The sequence below is a fragment of the Chelon labrosus genome (assembly GCF_963514085.1).
Source record: "Chelon labrosus genome assembly, chromosome: 5".
NCBI lineage: Eukaryota > Metazoa > Chordata > Actinopteri > Mugiliformes > Mugilidae > Chelon > Chelon labrosus.
The window spans coordinates 784,880-804,746 of NC_140341.1; the positions used below are offsets into that span (position 1 = coordinate 784,880).

Below are 19,867 nucleotides of genomic sequence, written 5' to 3' on the forward strand. Positions count from 1 at the left end.
AATCATCTATTATGACTCTGAAAGCTGAAGCCAAGAGAGCCGCCCTTCTGGAGCATCAGCAATGGAAATGAAACATGCAATGGAAATGGAGATTATAGCTTCTGATGCTGAACTAGCAGTGTTGAGAGCATTTTCAGAACAAGATGGAATGGAATCTTATTTTGAAAGGGCAGAGGAAAAAACAACTTGCTGGTGTAAGGCAAGCGTCTATCATACCTGTGGAACCTGAACACTTACCTGCTGTAAGGAGGAACATTTCAGATGCACAACCTAATGGCACCAACACACCAGCACAACGTGAAACTGTTGTACATGCAATTAATGATAATTCCACTTTTCAGATTCTGCAAAAACAAAATGAAATATCTGAACTGTTAATACAACAACAAAGAGCATGTCAACTTCCACCGAGAGAAATACCAGTGTTTGATGGTGACCCTTTGAAATTCAGTCTTTTCATGCATGCATTCAAACACTGTGTGGAGGATAAAAGTGCATCTAAAGGAGATTGCATATATTATCTGGAAAGATACACCAGGGGTCGTCCAAGAGAGCTTGTGCAAAGTTGCTTACATACAACTGCAGAAAGAGGATTTGAAACGGCTAAAGCTCGTCTAAAGGAACACTTTGGAGATGAAACAAAGATCACTGGAGCCTATATGGACAAGGTACATAACTGGCCTGTTGTCAAAGCAGAAAATGTTTCTTGACTTCAGGACTATGCCTTGATCCTCTGTGGATGCAACAACGCCATGGCTGATCTGCAGGGGGGTCATTGCATATGACATCAGTGAGATTCAAAATCACAGACCATATTTCGATGTTGTTGTTCGTTTTGTGGAATATCAGGTCAAACTCTTGTCTGATCCAGTTTTTGGAGATATTCAAACATCAGAAAGAGGGATTTATGTCAAAAGGGATGTGTCTGCAGTGAAACCTACGGTGAGGAGAGAGACCTTTGCCACAAACGTCTCTGCTGTTAACAAACAACAACAACGTAAAGAAACAAAGGAAATCAATAAAAGCAACATCAGTTGTTTATTCTGTTCACTATGTCACTCTGAATGACTGTCCAAAGTTAACAAAAATCAAACACTGTGGGGAAAAAAATCAGCTTCTTAAAGGAACAGAGAGCTTGTTTTAGCTGCTGTCTTAACACTGGGCATTGGAGCAAACATTGTGATAGGCACATAACCTGTGAATAATGCAACCAAAGTCATCCAACAGGCTTACACATTCATGTTAAGAAGGTGGACAAGTCAGTGAGCACCAGGGACACCTGTGGCAATGAACCTGAGTCGGCTGTAAATAACACACTTGTATCAGCTGAAACCTTTGGAAGCCAAACAGGTCGGGAGCAATGGAATGCTGTTGATCCTACCTGTTCAGGTAAAAACAAAAAGAGGCAATAAAGTCATTCAAACCTGTGTTTTTGGTCAATGGATCAACATCTACATTTTGCTCTGAAGGTCTAATGCAAAAGCTGAACCTAAATGGAGAAAGATCAAACATATGCTTTGCTAACAATGAGTCCTAGAACAGCTGTGTCAGCATACATTGTAAGTGGCCTGGAAGTATCCAACCTGAATGGATAAAGGTATTACAGTCTTCCTGATGCTTATACCCAAAAAGCAATGCCAGTGAGTGCTTCAAATATAATCAACACTGGATTCATCAGAAAATGGTCGTACCTTGATGACATTCACATCCCAGAAATCTCTGCTGAAGTGGAGTTGTTAATTGGAACCAATGCTTCTCAGTTGCTGGAACCATGGGAGGTTGCTAATAGTCAAGGAGATGGACCCTTTGCCATTAAAACCCTGTTGGGGTGGGTTGTCTGTGTCTCATGTTAAGACTGGAAAAATAATGATGTTTCTGTGAACCGAGTGTCTGTGGAGTCATAAGAGCTGCTACTGGAGAAGCAGTAGAAGCATGACTTTAGTGCACACATACTTGGCCAATAAAGCTGATTCTGATTCTGATTTAAGGTTCCCGCTAACAGCCGCGAGTGCATAACAGAGCACTTTCACTTCTTGACACCACATGGTGTCAAGAAGTGAAACTTGAGAAAAGAGGAAGAAAATGAAGCAGATGAAACCCCGACCTCACTAAGTCTGGAAGGAAGTCTAGCGGTAAATTGGAGGGTCTGGATCCAGAGATTTGAACTTTTCCTTGTTGCCAGCGGAACTGACGAAAAGTTCGACACAGTGAAGAGAGCCATGTTCCTGCCTTTGGCCAGGGACAAAGCAGTTAAGGTATTTCACATGTGTGACTTGGATGAAGACGTTGATGACTACGATGTGATGAAAGAGATGTTATGCCGCCATTGTGAGCCAAGGAAAAATGTGACATACTTGAGACACCTATTCTTCACACGAGTGCAAGGAAAATCTGAAACTGTTGATTCGTATGTGACTGATCTAAAGAATAAAGCAAGAGACTGGGAGTTTGAGCATCTTACCGACTCACTGATCTGGGATAGAATCATGTGTGGAATCATGGATGATCAAGTCAGAGGACGACTACTGAGAGAACCTGACCTCACGCTAAACAAAGCAATAGACATTTGTAGAGCCAGTGAGTTAAGTCAGAGTCAGCTCAACAGTTTACATGAGGTTGAAATTCCTGTTCATAAAGTCACCAAGCAAAAACAACATGACAAAAAGAAAGATAATGGTGCCACATCACAAAGTATAAAGATGAGAAATCAAGGAAACTGCCCCAGATGTGGCTACATGCATTAGCCAAGGAAGTGCCCTGACTACAGACAAGTGTGTAAAGCCTCCCACAGAAAAAATCATTATGCTAAAATGTGCAATTCACAAAGACACAGATAGCCATGAAGTGCAACAGATAAACAAGGCAGAGGTGGATGAACAAGAACTCTTTATTGGCCCAATTCAAGCAGAAAAACATGACCACCCAGTCTCACAGATTAATACTGTGGATGCAAAGAAAGAAAAGTGGCATGAAAACCTGACTGTCAACAAGAAAGTTTTGAAAGTCAGGCTCGATACGGGAGCTGATTGTAACGTCATTTCCATGGCGGACCTCTGAAAGCTGAGACTGGACAAAAAGGTGAACTAATCTCACTCCAAGCTTGTTGCTTATGCAGGCCACCAAATCCAAGCTAAAGGAAAAATCACGTTGACATGTTAGTACAAAGATAAAAAGTATGATGTGGAATGTGAAGTCATAAAGAACAAGGTCATACCGGGAGTGTACCACATTAAGACAGATCCAGATGTCACTCCAGTTGTTCATGCACCCAGGAAAGTGCCTGTCGCCCTAAAAGACAAAATTGAAACAGAGCTGAAAAGAATGGAAAGCTTAGGTGTGATAACAAAACAGACAGAACCTAAGGATTGAGTTAATGGTATGGAGACTGTAACAAAGCCTAACAAAGTTCAGATCTGCATTGACCCACAGGACCTGAATAACGCCATTAAGAGAGAACATCATCCACTGTAGAAGAAGTCGTAGCTGAAATGCCAAATGCTAAATTCTTTTCAGTTTTTAGATGCACACCATAGATTTTGACCAATCCAACTCGACGAAGAAAGCTCTCACCTGTGTACATTCAATACACCTTTTGGTAGATATCAATTTAAAAGACTTCCTTCTGGTATATCGTCAGCGCCGAAATGTTCCAGAGGTGCATAGCCAGACTCCTAGAAGGGCTAGAGGGTGTAGTCAATGTAATCGATGAAGTCCTAGTTCGGGGAGAGCATATAGAGCAGCATGACCATCATTTGAGACAACTTCTGGACCGCCTTAGAAGCATTAATCTGAAACTGAACAAAAGTAAGTGTATGATAAGAATGACTGAAATCAGTTATTGGTCATGTGCTCAGTGAGACGGGACTCAAGCCTGATCCTGAAAAGATCAGAGCCATACAGGACATGCCTGCACCAGAGGACAAAGCTGCTCTCAGTTACTTTTTGGGAGAAGTAACTAGTAACTAAACTAATTACTTTTTTTAAAGTAACGTGTACAACACTGGTCATAACCTAATGACATATCCAGTTAACCAAAGAACTAACATACACCTGTAATGGTAAATTACATTTTTATTTTTACTTCTCTCATAGATGCTGTCTGGATTTGTTTATGTGACCTTTTAGCCCTCATGAGTTCAGAACCAAAATAAGTTCATAACATGTTCACTATAAGTACATGATAAGTTTAACTTTAACGATATATTTTTTGTATATTTGAGAGCCAAGTTTCTATATTTTATTTTATTTTATGCGTAATGAGTGCGACAACACCAAAGCAAATTCCTTGTATGTACAAACATGCTTGGCAATAAAGTCTTTTCTGATTCTGATTTTGATTATGACATTTGCTTTATTTTAAGCGTGACACCACACTGATGCTTTTTCTAACCATCTCACCTTTTTGTGTGAAACTAAGATGTAAGTAGATGAAAGTACTTTTCCACCTGCTCCATGTGTACCAGCATGGACTATAAAACATGTCACAACACGGTCAGGGTGACATGCTCTCAGGTTTTACTCTGTGTCTCCTTCCACCGCTTAACATTTATAGGCAACAACAGTGATCACTGAGTCTAAATCATTTCTAACTTCTCAACAACCCTCACTTGTTGAATTTTTCCACGACAAACTTGTCGTCACAAACAGGATCCTCCTGAGTCTTAGAGTCTATAGTTCAAGCTGAGAGTGGTGCTCATAAACACATCATGTAGTGAGTCTGATCCTCACAGATAAACTGGAGAGGGGAGGAGCTCACCTGAGCAGGTGATCAAGTTTGATGAGAACAGGAAGAGAACTCTGAAATCAGCTCAGAGTTTATTTTGAGTGGACAGAAGAAGGTTGAACGACGAGACAGGGTGAGTGTTAACACAACATTATTATCATTTGAGTCAGTTTTCTCTTTATGGACTGTGGAGGGAAGAAGATTCACAATGAACTTCTGACGGTTCAAAGACTGAATGAAAAGTGTGTGTGGTGTTTTCTTGGTGTTTTCTGGGTGTGACTCTTGAAAAACTTGTTGGTCTTGATTCTTTTGCTCTGAGCTCAAAGTCAGTGTCACTGGTTTATCTCTCAGACTGACTTCATTAGAGGAGGACAAGAAGGACAGAGGAAAGTCTCCAGGATCCAGATGTCTGTTCATGAAGAGTCCAGACTTCATGATCCAGACTTCAGGGATGAATCTGGACCTTCAGACACAAAGTAAGAGAACTGCTACAAACGGCTGGAACAGTGTTTAGTGTTGAGGACCTGCAGCTTCCTGTTTCTTCTGTCACATCAGGTTAATAATACTGAGCTCATCCAGTTAATGTAAAATGATCTAAAACAACATTTGGACTTTTTATTTCTGACAGAGATGTGAAGATAACTGAGTGTTTGCAGGTGATGAGAAGTCAAGGACAGAGAAAAGTCTGTGTTCAAGTGCTGTACAGTAGTTCTATCACATGACCTCTCCTCTCTCTCTTTGTAAGACATGAACCAAGATCATAAACTGTTCTTAGTCGTCTTCTCTTTCTGTTTCTGACACACTACATCTATATATGCAGTTTGATTGTTTCTACACAACAGGTCAGGAGAGAGTGAGTTTGATGTTGTAGTGTTTGTCATTGTAATGAAGACGGTTTTATATTTAGAGTCCAACCAGGTCTCATCCAGTGGTGCAAGATTCTGACTTCTTTAAAGTTGTAAAAAGAAAAGAACAAAAGTAGAGACTGGTATCAAATGAATCATTGATCAGTTGTGATGATTACAGAGTGTTTATCTGCAGAGACTCTGACTCTATTTCCTTATTGTTTCTGAACTTCAACCTTTGGTCGGTGTGTGTGTCTCTGTCAATCAGTAACAGCTCAGAGAGAGAGATTTTCATTCACTCTTTAGGTCTCTCAACCACCACTGCTCTCTCTCTCTCTCAGTCGCTCCCTTCATAAAACCATAAAATCTAGTTTGTGTGGATGGAAGTAATTTCACTGAGGATATAATAAAGTGAATGAATCAAGATGAGTGACACTAAACATGAACATTGGTCCAAAGCTTTCTTGTCCTTCAGTGAACTGTAGATTCAGGGTGAGTGATGAGTGTGGTTGTGGTCAGACTGTCAAACAGCAACAAGAAGCCTCACAGCAGAGAACATGGAGGATGTCTGGTGAGGGATTTTAAAACTGATGCTACTTTGTTGCTTGGAGAGAAACTCTGTCCTTTACAGTCAGTCACTTTCATTGTTTCTTGGAGAATGTAGCTCACTATAATGTTAGCTCTTAGCTGTGGTAGCTGACATTACAACACATGTAGCCAGCTCATTAAATATTATGGATCAGACTGAGCTGCATTGACAGTGTTAGTGTTAAACTAAAATAAATCCAGAGACAGCAGCCAGGACTCCTGAACTGTCTGAATCATTGTTGTGTTTCAGTAAAATGTCTCCAATGAAAATATGTTTGAGCAGAAATCAGCTGACTGGAGAAGACTGACTGTAACTGAAGTTGATGTAAACTCACTGAGTGTTACTGGTTTACCTCTCAGACTGACTGAAGTCCAGAAGATGGAGGAAGAGGAGGACAGAGCAGAGTCTACAGTATCCAGCTGTCTGTCTATGAAGAGTGACTGGTCCAGAGATAATCCTCCAGCCTTCAGTGAAGAACCTGGACCCTCAGACACAAAGTAAGAGACTGTTTCTACTGTAAACTGACCTGATGGAAGATGATGATTTTAGGATGAAGCAGAAATGTTCTGCTGAAAGATTTCTAGTCATGATGCAGATGTTTTAGTGCAGGTAGGTAAGATCCTAGTCTGGGTTTTAGAACCAGGAAGTACTGATGGTATTTCTGTAGTAAAACACCTGAGAACCTCCATTTCAGAATGTCCACTCATCAATATTCAGATATATTTGTCCTCATGTTGAAGTCTGGGAAGATTTTCAATCTGCAAATGATTTTAATGATGAAGAAATGTGTTGACAGAGAGAGGAAGAGGAGTCCTGTTTCTGTGGAGGAGCAGCTGTCCTGCTGTGCTTTGTGTCAGGACGTCCTGAAGGATCCAGTCTCTAGCAGCTGTGGACACTGGTTCTGCAGACAGTGCATCACCTCATACTGGGACCAGTCTGCTTCATCAGGAGACTCCTCCTGTCCCCAGTGTGGACCAAGATCCAGAAGAAGACCTGGACTGCAGACAGCCAGTCAGAGCAGCACTGTACAAAGTAAGACTGTACATCTGTCTGCTGATGGACTCTTTTCTGGAAACCTGTTGATTTAATCCAGACACATTGTTGTGTTCTACAGCATGTGGATTTAAGATCATTCTAAATATCATTGTAAATGAACTCCCAGTGAAATGTCACTGCATTGTTTCTGCTCCAGAGTAATAACAGCAGGACAGAGAGGAGTGAATGCTGTGTATTACAGACAGTCACACTGACTAACAGCCAGACAGCAGCCTGAGACACAACAAGAGAGAGACTCTGAACAACAGCCCACATTAGCTTTCCTGCTAACGTCTCCTTCTTCTCTAACCTACACACATCTTGTCCTGCAGATCCACTTGTTGAACAAGAACCAAACAAACATCCACTGAGGAAAACTGCTCTGCTAACATCAGTTTGTAGCAGTAGATAGTGAAGCAGCTGATGAGTAGCAGCACTTTGAACAGCTTCAAAACTTCACATATATTGATAGAATATTTAATTAGTTTAGATTCCTCTAGTTTCATTAATTCTCTTTTGTTTTCCTGCACGTCACATATCAGCTTTATTTTACTCTTCACTGATTTCTTTCCTCATAACTGAGCTTTGTTAATTACTGCTGAAGCAAATGAAACTCCTGCTGAGACCAGCCAGTGGGAGGCTTTTATTGTGAAAGAGCCAGAGGAAATGCAGTGTATTTGTCATCTGATTATCAGTGTTTGGTTGGTGGTGCTATTAAAACCAAGAGATGAACATATTGTGCATCATTTTATTGGTAGCTCAGTCTTAAATATTACAACAAGGAAGGAACAACAACAGTGAGCTGTTAGATGAAGAGCTGCAGACAAGCTGCTGAAGCTCAACCTGCTGCCTCTGCTGTCAATCAAACACTAGCACAAGAAAAAAGAGCATTTCTAATGTTTCCTCCAAAAATATTTCATTGTGAGAAGAAAAAACTCTTTACAACACATTTAAAAGTCAGTTTTCTGTTCTTTGTGACTTCAAACAGGGATGAGTGTTTTCTTTCTGTCTCACATTTGTTCTTCTTTCCAGCAGATGTTGATCTGCAGGATGTTTTAGATGAACATAAGATCAGTCTGAGGAGGAGATATGAACATGTGACTGAAGGAAGTGATGTAACAGGAAGTGGAACCCTCCTCAACAGGATCTACACTGAGCTCTACATCACAGAGGGACAGAGTGAAGAGGTTAATACCCAACATGAGGTGAAGCAGCTTGAGACAGCTTCCAAGATGAAGGCCCTCCATGACACTCCAATCAAGTGCCACCACATCTTTAAAGCCTTACCTGACCAACAGAGACACATCAGAGTGGTTCTGACCTACGGCGTCGCTGGTGTTGGAAAAACCTTCTCAGTGCAGAAGTTCACTCTGGACTGGGCAGAGGGTTTGGAAAACCAAGATGTCAGTGTGGTGATTGTGCTTTCGTTCAGGGAGCTGAACTTGATCAAAGATGAGCAGTACAGTCTTCTCAGGCTGCTCCATGTTTTCCATCCAACATTACAGAAGGTCACAGCAGAGGAGCTGGCTGTCTGTAAACTTTTGTTCATCTTTGACGGCCTGGATGAAAGCAGACTTTCATTGGACTTCAACAACAGTGAGGTTGTGTCTGATGTCACACAGAAGGCATCAGTCAACGTGCTGCTGACAAACCTCATCAAGGGGAAACTGCTTCCCTCGGCTCTGGTCTGGATCACTTCCCGACTTGCAGCAGCCAATCAGATCCCTCCTACATGTGTTGACAGGGTAACAGAACTACGAGGCTTCACTGACGCCCAGAAGGAGGAGTACTTCAGGAGGAGGTTCAGTGATGAAGAGCTGTCCAGCAGAATCATCTCCCACATCAAGACATCCAGGAGCCTCCACATCCTGTGTGGAGTCCCAGTCTTCTGCTGGATCACTGCTACAGTTCTGGAGCACATGTTGACTACAGAGCAGAGAGGAGAGCTGCCCAAGACCCTGACTGACATGTACTCACACTTTGTGATGGTTCAGACAAAGAGGAAGACGAACAAGTACCATGAGGGACGTGAGATGAGTCCACAGAAGCTGATGAAGCCTGACAGGGAAGTTCTTCTGAAGCTGGGGAGGCTGGCGTTTGAACACCTGGAGAAAGGAAACATCATGTTCTACCAAGAAGACCTGGAGCGCTGTGGTCTTGATGTGACAGAGGCCTCAGTGTACTCAGGAGTTTGTACAGAGATCTTCAGAAGAGAGAGTGTGATCTTCCAGAAATCAGTCTACTGCTTTGTTCATCTGAGCGTTCAGGAGTTTCTGGCTGCAGTCTACATGTTCCACTGTTACACCAACAAGAAGACAGAGGTGCTGGAGGACTTCCTGGGGAAAGAGCACCGGGTGTCCACTAAGTTTCTGGATGACTTCCTGTATGGAGCCATGGAGAAATCCCTGCACAGTAAAAATGGTCACCTGGACCTGTTTGTTCGCTTCCTTCATGGCGTCTCTCTGGAGTCCAACCAGAGACTCTTAGGAGGTCTGCTGGGTCAGACAGAGAACAGTCCAGAAATCATCCAAAGAGCCATCAACAACCTGAAGGAGATGAACACTGATAAAATCTCTCCTGACAGAAGCATCAACATCTTCCACTGTCTGATGGAGATGAACGACCTCTCAGTTCATCAGGAGATCCAAGAGTTCCTGAGGTCAGAGAACAGATCAAAGGAGAAACTCTCTGAGATCCACTGCTCAGCTCTGGCCTACATGCTGCAGATGTCAGAGGAGGTTCTGGATGAGTTGGACCTGAATCAGTACAGAACAACAAAGGAGGGACGACGGAGACTGATTCCAGCTGTGAGGAACTGCAGAAAGGCTCGGTGAGTCCTGATGTGATCATTAACAGAATCAATCAGTGGAGATTAGTAGTTTAGTTCTTCACATATACACAGGATTACATTATTCTCATTATTCTTAGTTTTACCTCAAACATTATACATCAGTTGAGTTGATTTGTGAAGCTGTTTAAAATGCTGTGAGTATAAAAATGTAGATTCTTTTAGTTGGTTTTGATGTTTGTTATTATCTATTATGTATTTGTAATAATTGTTAGATTCTATATTCTTTTTAACCATTTCTTTATCTTCCTTTGTGTGATGGAGGCTTCATGTAACCCTGATAAAACTAATGAAGGAGGTTGTGCTGGAGGTTTTTGAGACACACAACATTTTATAGTTTGTTTTATTCAGTAAGTTTAGCGGTTTAAAACCAGATCAGTATCATTTTGTAAAGATTACTGAAGTCATTGTGACCATGGAGGATGCTGGGGGATGCCTCAGTGCTTTTATTGAAATGACATGGAACAAAATTTCCACACTCAAATTACAAGTGTCACTTTATTAGAGGTATATTTTTACATTATTTGTCCCAAGATGTTTTCTACATGATATTCTATGTAGGATGAACCAGTTTAGTTCTGTTTGTAATCTGTCTTCATTTTCTTTTAGATCTCCTTCAGGCTGTAAGCTCATAATACAAAAACACAAATATTAGCATTCAGTTGTAATGCATCACCTCTTAAAGAGAAACTTCATATTCACTCGAGCATCAATCAGATATCCTGGGTTCAGTTAACACACTGTGTTTGTATAAAAAGTGGATTCCTTCTTGTCAAGTGTTTAGTTTCATTTCTGAAGCATTTGGCAGCAGTCATCAGATTTTTCCTGTGTATGGACGTGAACAGTCGTAGCTGACAGTAGTAGGTAGCAAAGAGAGATCATCTCTCCAACTGGAACTGTTCACTGAGTTCAACTCATTCTAAATGTTCTGGAGTCAAAGTGAAGAAATGTTTTCATCAACCAGGGGCCTCATGTACCAAGAGTTGCGTAGATTTCCTTCTTAATCGTGACGTAAGCTCAGATTTAGAAGCATTTCGAAGCACATTTCCTTTGTACATCCCAATCGAGCGTACCCCACTCCTCCCTGTCCACGCCCTTTTTAAATATGCAAATTATATTTAAATTGACTGTGCACGTTCAAAGTTCCCGGACATTTCACTCTTGATACATCTGAACTTTTACGTGAGTGAGTACGTACATAACGTTTTTGTACGCACGCAACGTTCATACATGAGGCCCCAGATGTCTTCATTCTGACTGTGTGGATCAAATCACACTGACAGACTGTGGACAGTATGGAAGCCTAAATGTAACTCCATTTTCCCTCCTTCATCTACAAGATGAAAGCAGAACAGAGATTCATTAAAAGTCTGCAGCTAAGAGAGTCATTGTGTCATGTCAAACACAGTAAGATGAGATGAGCTGAACCACAGATGTTCATCAGATGATCATCTCACTCTGTTTCATACTCACTCAGTCTGGATCTAGAATGTAAATGATCTGATTTTATAACAGATTTGATATGTTTTCTAATCACAGACTTACTGGATGTAGACTCTCAGAGACTCACTGTGAAGTTGTGGCCTCAGCTCTGAAATCCAACCCTTCCTATCTGACAGAGCTGGACATGAATAATAATAACCTGGAGGATTCAGGAGTGAAGCATCTGTCTGCTGGACTGGAGAGTCCAAACTGTAGACTGGAGACTCTGAGGTCAGTTCACTGACTGGAGCTGTTGTAGGTTTTCTTTTTTTATTCAATTCAAATCATTGACTGATGTCTCAAATGTTCTTTAGTTGATAAATGTTCAGTATTTTCATGAGCACAAATCTGAAGAAGTTTCTTCTTTTTCTCAAATGTGTTTTTCCAAATGACTGAACAACAGTTTTTCTTTGTGGCTCCAGATAGAAGTGAAAGACTTGAGCAGGGTTCATTTAAAGGTGACAGAAGTGGAGTCATGACGGGCAGATGATGTGAGCCTCCACAGGTTCATGTTGTGCTCCATCAGTCAGTGAAGATGAAGTCAGTATTGATGAGGCTGTAGAGTGTGTGAGGATGTGAATATGGCTGTTGAAGATCTGATGATAGCAGATAAAAACAGGCTGCAGAGAGTCTGAGAGAGAGACAGGTCATAGAAAGAAGAGAAAGACCTGGATGGAAAACTTGATGAAGGTGAAGTTAGGAACTTAAAGCAGAGTCCTAAACAGCAGCCTAACACAAGCCCAAATATCCCAACAAAGCAGGATTCAGGCTCAGTGTGAGGATTTCAAACAGAAGCTGGAGAAGAGACAGGACTCTGTTGGAATGACTGCAGAAAGAAGGCAGGTGAGACCAGTCATAGTGTTTGTGATTTAGAGCCAGAACAGAGTTTGTGTTCCTGAACAAATCACACTCTGTTTCAGAATCATCAACTATTTTATCTCTCAGAGGTTAAACATGGAGTGTATGAAGAGATCTCTGATCAGTAAAGTTTGAACTGCAGCACAAACTCCCAGATCTTCTGCTTCTGCTGCTCATTTGAACCTGACAAAAGGTTGAGCTCATTTCCAGAGTCGAGGGTCTCTGACTACAAAGGCTCAGTCTCCTCTGGTTTTTAGCCTCCACCCAGGAATTAGTACCAGAGCTCTACTGGAGGAGGGTTAACATGTCAGAGATACAATCAGGGACCAACATCATACCAGACTGAAAGTCATCATTGAAACTTTAACATCTGTTCTAAAATACACAGACAAGCAGTGAAGGGATGCTACAACTGGTGTTACATGTTAGTGGATTTAGTCAGTAAGTGATGATGTCTGTAGAAGACATGATGAAGATCCACAATAACAGAAGGACAAAGTCACTCAGACATGTCTGAGTAGATTTAATCTACATATTTTATTCTTTATTCAGTTTGATTGACTGCAGTTTGTCAGAGATCAGCTGTGATTCTCTGGTCTCAGCTCTGAAGTCCAACCCCTCCCATCTGAAACATCTGAACCTGAGTAGAAACATCCTGAAGGATTCAGGAGTGAAGCAGCTGTGTGGTTTTCTGGAGAGTCCAGACTGTAGACTGGAGACTCTGAAGTGAGTTCACTGTCTGTTACTGTTGTAGATCTGATATGTTTAATCACCAACTGAATCTAATTCATGTTCATCCAGAACTTTCCTCCATTAATCTGTAAATGTCCTTTCGTTCAAGACGAGTGTTTGTATCAGAAACTGTAGAAAATGTCCACTGTTAGTTGTTAAAATCAATGACGCCTAAAGGCTGTTAGGACACAGTAATGTTGAGCTGCACATTTAAAACCTGAACACATCTGTATGACTTATTCATGATTTAATCTACATCTTTTATTCTTTATTCAGATTGGAGAGCTGCAGTTTGTCAGAGATCAGCTGTGATTCTCTGGTCTCAGCTCTGAAGTCCAACCCCTCCCATCTGGAACATCTGGACCTGAGTGACAACAATCTGAAGGATTCAGATGTGAAGCAGCTTCTTGATCTTGTGAAGAGTCCAGACTTCAAACTGGAGACTCTGGAGTGAGTACAGGGTTCCAGTCAGTCCATGCTGCTTTCATCAGTATTGTCCTAAACACAGTTAGTATCAAAGATCCAGTGTTTCCTGTAAACCTGCAGCTTCTCAGTGAAGCTGTGAGAGGAGAATGGAGACAGGCTTCAGGATTGGCCAGAAAGACAGAGAGAGAGACAACAGTCAGCCAATCAGATGAGCCAGAAGCTTGTTGTGATCATGTGTTTGAGTTGATGTGAAGACGACTGTTGTTGTTGTGTTGATGTGTCCAGGAAATAAAGCTGGATTCCAGCTGACAGCCTTCCAAGATGTATAGAGACAGTGGCGGTCATCTATCTATAAATCAAGAAGCGTCTGTGTGTCTGTCTGTCTGTCTGTCTGTGGCACGCATATCTCGCGAACCGTTGGCCCGATTGATTTGAAACTGGCCAGGTGTCTCGCTACGGGCACGAAGATGTGCATTGCTAAGTTTGACGTTGTTTGGATAAGAAATGTAAAATATATCGGTAAAATAGGTTTTCTCCGCTCTAATATTTCCACTACTCCGGTTGCCATGGCATCAAAAACAGCCACTTTCAGAAATTCACCAAAAACAGAGAGGAAGAGGCGGAGCATGCGCACAAATCTTGAGCACTGTTTACAAATCGGCTTTAGAAGAAACCAAACTCAAGGAGAAATTATATTTTGCCCTGTTAACCCTAATAGGCTCAATATCTTCTCCGGCAGGAAAACTAGCATGTAGTCCGCCATCTATCTATAAATCAAGAAGCGTCTGTGTGTGTGTGTGTGTGTGTGTGTGTGTGTGTGTGTGTGTGTGTGTGTGTGTGTGTGTGTCTGTCTGTCTGTGGCACGCATATCTCGCGAACCGTTGGCCTGATTGATTTGAAACTGGGCAGGTGTTTCGCTACGGGCACGAAGATGTGCATTGCTAAGTTTGACGTTGTTTGGATAAGAAATGTAAAATAGGTTTTCTCCGCTCTAATATTTCCACTAATCCTCATACACAGCACCTGTAGGCTCCCACTATAGGAACACATACTTCCGACGGGCACTGCACTAGTTCATCAAATCTGATGAACAACTGATCACAGCTCTGAGATCAGTCTGACTGAAGCCTGCACATCACAGAACCAGCATTACATTTAGTAACCATGTGCGCTTTCTACAGAGCAGAACCTCTGCTGAGGTCCAGTCATCACATTTGTATATATTTGCTCCAGTGCTGCTCTGAACAGGACTGAAGTCCCTGCTGCTCTTTATACTGGATGAGCTGCATCACTGACTGACAGCTGATGAAGGGAGACTCTGGGAACACTCATTTATCTGCTCTCTTCTTTCTTCTTCTCTCGACAGGTGGTGGTCATGATCTTTGTGAAGAGGACAGTGTGTGAGCTGAGAGAGGATGAGCTGTGTCCTGATGATCCAGAGAGGTTGAAGCAGCAGCAGCAGCAGCAGCTTGTGTGTAGAGAGACTCTGACTGCAGATAAATGCTGCAGAATAAACCACATGTTCAGCAGAAACATGAGCTAAAACACACACATTCTACTCACAGTGATGCAGCCAGTGTTCAGTTTCACTCACTCAGCATATAGATGTGTTTCTGTTTTCTGCTCTTTGCTTTATGGACTCCACTGAGTCAACATTGGAATCTAAAACTTTTCTGACTTTTCTCTGATATTTCCTGACACTGTTGGAGCTTCTGTTCAGTTCCAGTGGATGTGTGTATATGCTGGATGCTGGAATAGAATCATGAGAACATCTGAGCTAACTCTGGATCTCATCCTGTTTTAAAAAGTGAAGGCTGATAGTTTTTGTGTGGGTGTTCTTGAACATTTATATCAATAACAATTAACAATTGTCTCAAGACTCTGTAGAGAACCCTGAGCATGAAACCTCCAGAGCAGCACGAAGGCAACGGTGGAAAGATGAACTAATTTTTAACAGGAATTCTGCTTTTATTACTTACAGTGAACTAACTATTGATGGATCTTTGTTCTTTTTAAATTCTCTGTCATCAACACTGAATGAGCTGGACTGATTGTCATGGTTCTGGATTGAGTTTCCTCTTTTATTTTGTTAACTTCTTCCTTGGTTTCCTGGTTAGTGTTCCTCCCTGTGTTTTCCCCTTTTTTGGTTCTTTCATTGGTTTCTCCTTGTGGCTCCGCCCTGATTAGTCTCACCTGTGTCTGGTCACCCCTCTGCCCACTTGTGTGTATGTATAGCCCTGCCTTTCCCTTTGTTCTCCGTCCACCCTCCTGTCTTCATGTCTCCTAGTGGTTTTGTCTGGTCACGTTTGGATTACCTGCCATCTCTGCAGCGCCTTCTGTTTTCTCTTGTTTTCATTAAATCCATTTTGTGCCAACTCCTGACTCAGCCTGCTCTGTCCTGCACTTGGGTCCTACCCCACTACCTGCAAACCTTTGACACTGATAAATGCTCAACAATCATCAGAGCACTCTGCTCAGCAAGAGGCACGTTTACTTCAGATATCTCCACCGTGTTTGTTCTTCTGTATTTTAGATCATTTCTAGGAATCAATCTGACATCTTAGAGGAGAACATGCAAATATCAGCTTTATTTCTGCCTTAGATGTTGATGCTTTATGGAGCGCTGTTTCCACATTTGTGTGTAGATGACACTAAAAGGTCAAAGGTGTGTTAACAGGTCCAGTTTGGTGCTGGTTTTACTTTTTCTTCATGTGTCCAATGTGGCGCGACACTATATTAGGCAGTAGCGTCGGAAAAAAGATTCGGGATCCGGCTCATTGAACCAGCCACCAAAGAAGACTCAAGAATCACGAATCGAGACGTCTATTGAACCGGCTCAGTTGAGTTCTACCACATTTGATTGATATATAATCAATAAACGGCTCCATTCAAACATCTTACATCTCACTCGGCAGAGAAACAAAATGGACTACCTGACTTGGCCACTAGCAAACTACGGCACTCAGCCACTGGAGTGGAGTGGCGCTACTGAGTCCCTTCCCCACTCATGAATCCCGGCGGATTCGCTACTCACTCGGCAGAGAAACGAAACTTAACCGACTCATGGATCCACGTACATTTTAGACCATAAGAAAATAACATATTCTTTTGTAATGGTGACCCTGTACTCATTCATTTATTTATTTATTTATTTATTTTTTGAACAGTGTAATTTTAAGCTTTAATTCAATTCAATTCAATTTTATTTATATAGCGTCAATAACAATACAAATTGTCTCAAGACGCTTTACAAAAACCCGGCCTGAAACCCCCAGAGCAAGCCTGAAGGCAACGGTGGCAGGAAAAACTCCCTTTTAACAGGAAGAAACCTCGAGCAGAACCCAGCTCATATGGAGGAACCATCTGCCTAAGGCCAGCCGGGTACAGACAGAAGAAAGAGAGAAGAGAACAGCAAAGAGAGAAGAGAAGAGAACAGCAAGATAAACATACATCTGTCATAGATACACATATCTGACTAAAGCGTACAGGTGGAATCTTATGATACAAACTGATGATGTTACATGACAGTTTGAAAATGTAAGAGGAATCATAGGCAGGTTGGAGAATTGTTCATTCAGGTAGGAGTGGAGAACTGCAGGATTCCATGAAGACTGGGCAGGCTGATGAGACCACGACAACAGATGTAGTATAGAGCTCCACAGGAAACACACCACTCCAGGCCAGAGATACTCACAAGAAGAGGGGGGAAGGGGGGGGAAGGGGGGGAAGGGGGGTGGGACACACACAGCAGTAAACATTCTACATAGTAATAGCACAGAATTGCATGACTAGTAGTAGATAGGAAATTAGAGGGCAAGAGCTCTGTGCCAGAGAAAAGAAAGTGGAGGATGAGAGAGAGGAGAGAGAAGAAAGAAGGAGGACATGTGTTTGGTGCATCGTCCCCCAGCAGCCTAGGCCTATAGCAGCATAACTAAGGGATGGTTTAGTCCAGCCCTAACTATAAGCCTGATCAAAAAGGAAAGTCTTAAGCCTGACCTTAAAAATAGAGAGAGTGTCTGCCTCCCGAACCCAAACTGGGAGCTGGTTCCATAGGAGAGGAGCCTGATAGCTGAAAGCTCTACCTCCCATTCTACTTTTTGAAATTCTAGGAACCACAAGTAGGCCTGCACTTTCAGACCGAAGTGATCTGTTGGGATGATATGGTACAATGAGGTCTTTAAGATACGATGGAGCTAGGCCTTTAAGGGCCTTGTATGTAAGGAGGAGGATTTTAAATTCTATTCTAGACTTTAAAGGGAGCCAGTGAAGAGAAGCTAAAACTGGAGTAATATGATCTCTCTTGCTAATTCCTGTCAATGCTCTTGCTGTGGCATTTTGAATCAACTGGAGGCTTTTTAAAGAGCTATTTGGAGCCAGACAGTAATGAATTACAGTAATCCAGTCTGGACGACACAAATGCATGAACTAGTTTTTCAGCATCACTCTGAGACAGGATGTTCCTAATTTTGACGATATTACGCAGGTGAAAGAAGGCAGTCCTGGTCACTTGCTTTATGTGACATTTAAAGGACATATCCTCATCAAATATAACACCAAGGTTTATAACAGTAGTACTGGAGGCCAAGGTAATGCCATCCAAAGACACCACGTGATTAGATAATGAATCTCTGAGATGCTTAGGACCGAATACAATAACTTCTGTTTTGTCTGAGTTTAAGAGTAGGAAATTACAGGTCATCCAAGCCTTTATGTCTTTAAGGCATGCTTGGAGTTTAACCAACTGATTAGTTTCATCTGGTTTCATAGATAAATATAGCTGGGTGTCGTCTGCATAGCAATGAAAGTTTATGCCATGTTTTCTAATAATCTTGCCTAATGGCAACATGTATAACGTGAAGAGTATTGGTCCTAGCACAGAACCCTGAGGAACTCCGTAACTTACTTTTGTATAAGTAGAGGAATCATTATTGACATGAACAAACTGGAATCTGTCAGATAGATAGGATTCAAACCAGTCTAATGCAGTTCCTTTAATCTTGACCTCGCTTTCAAGTCTCTGTAGTAAAATATTATGATCAATAGTGTCAAATGCAGCACTAAGATCTAGCAGAACAAGTATAGAGACAAGTCCACTGTCTGAAGCCATGAGGAGATCATTGGTAACTTTAACCAAAGCTTTTTCTGTACTATGATGAACTCTAAAACCTGACTGAAACTCTTCAAACAGACCATTCTTGTTTAAGTGGTCACACAACTGATTAGCAACAACTTTTTCTAGAATTTTGGAAATAAAAGGAAGGTTGGAGATTGGTCTATAGTTGGCTAAAACATCTGGATCTAGAGTGGCTTTCTTGAGTAAGGGCTTAATTACAGCAATCTTAAAAGACTGAGGCACATATCCTGTTAATAAAGATAAATTTATCTGGTTCAATATGGAGGTGTTAATTAATGGAAAAACTTCTTTGAGCAATTTAGTTGGGATTGGATCTAGAAGACAGGTTGATGGTTTAGATGCTGTAATTGTTGAAGAGAGCTCAAGAAGATCTACTGGGGAGAAGGATTCCAGATATTGATAAGGTCTTACAAAAGTTTCTAATGTCGCTGTACTTACATCTTTAACAGCTGTTGGAAGGATGCCTTGAATATTTTCTCTAATGCCAACAATTTTATTAGTAAAAAAGCTCATGAAGTCATTACTACTGAGGGATAAAGGAATAGATGGCTCAACAGAGCTGTGGCTCTTTGTCAGCCTGGCTACAGTGCTGAAAAGAAATCTGGGGTTGTTCTTGTTTTCTTCTATTAATGATGAATAATATGCTGTTCTAATACTACTGAGAGCTTCTTTATAAGTTGTTAAACTATCTTTCCAGGCTATGCGAGCTTCTTCAGAATTAGTGGAATGCCAAATTCTTTCTCGCTTTCGGACTGCCTGTTTTGAACAGCGCAACTGTGAATTATACCATGGAGCTAGCCTCCTCCTATTCATGACCTTCTTTTTCAGAGGAGCAACTAAGTTTAAAGTTGAACTTAGCGATGCTGCAGTGCCATCGACAAAATAATCTATTAGTGCAGGGGTTAAATTGTGGTTGCTGTCGTCCACATCATTGGCACATGGCACTGGGGTAAATAAAGAAGGAATTAATTCTTTATATCTAGTTACAGCATTGTCAGATAAACATCTACTGGAATGAAATGTCTTTTCAGTTCCTGTGTAATCCATTATTGTAAATTCAAAAGTTATGAGGAAATTATCAGACAAAAGAGGGTTATGAGTAAATACTGTTAAACCTTCACTTTCTATGCCATATGTTAGGACAAGATCTAAGGTGTGATTAAAACTGTGAGTTGATCCATTTACATTCTGAGAA

At 41.5% G+C, this 19,867-nt stretch overlaps 2 protein-coding genes across 2 annotated transcripts in view; both read left to right on the forward strand.

The window, feature by feature from the left end:
- Positions 1-5,986: 5,986 nt before the first annotated feature.
- Positions 5,987-19,867, forward strand: part of LOC311488731 (uncharacterized protein) — a gene marked incomplete at its 3' end in the record, with an annotated part of 331,706 nt that continues 317,825 nt past the window's right edge. Inside the window, exon 1 of the mRNA XM_084545582.1 lies at positions 5,987-6,654. Coding sequence (XP_084401708.1) covers positions 6,428-6,654 — 227 coding nt within the window. The 5' untranslated portion in view covers positions 5,987-6,427. The remainder of the gene's footprint in view (positions 6,655-19,867) is intronic.
- LOC311488466 (protein NLRC3-like) lies at positions 6,668-15,907 on the forward strand. Its single transcript, XM_084545191.1, has 6 exons — positions 6,668-7,189; positions 8,225-10,022; positions 11,580-11,753; positions 12,933-13,106; positions 13,389-13,562; positions 14,905-15,907. Exons 1-6 carry the CDS (start codon positions 6,853-6,855, stop codon positions 14,915-14,917), a joined length of 2,670 nt encoding a protein of 889 aa, XP_084401317.1. The 5' UTR covers positions 6,668-6,852; the 3' UTR covers positions 14,918-15,907.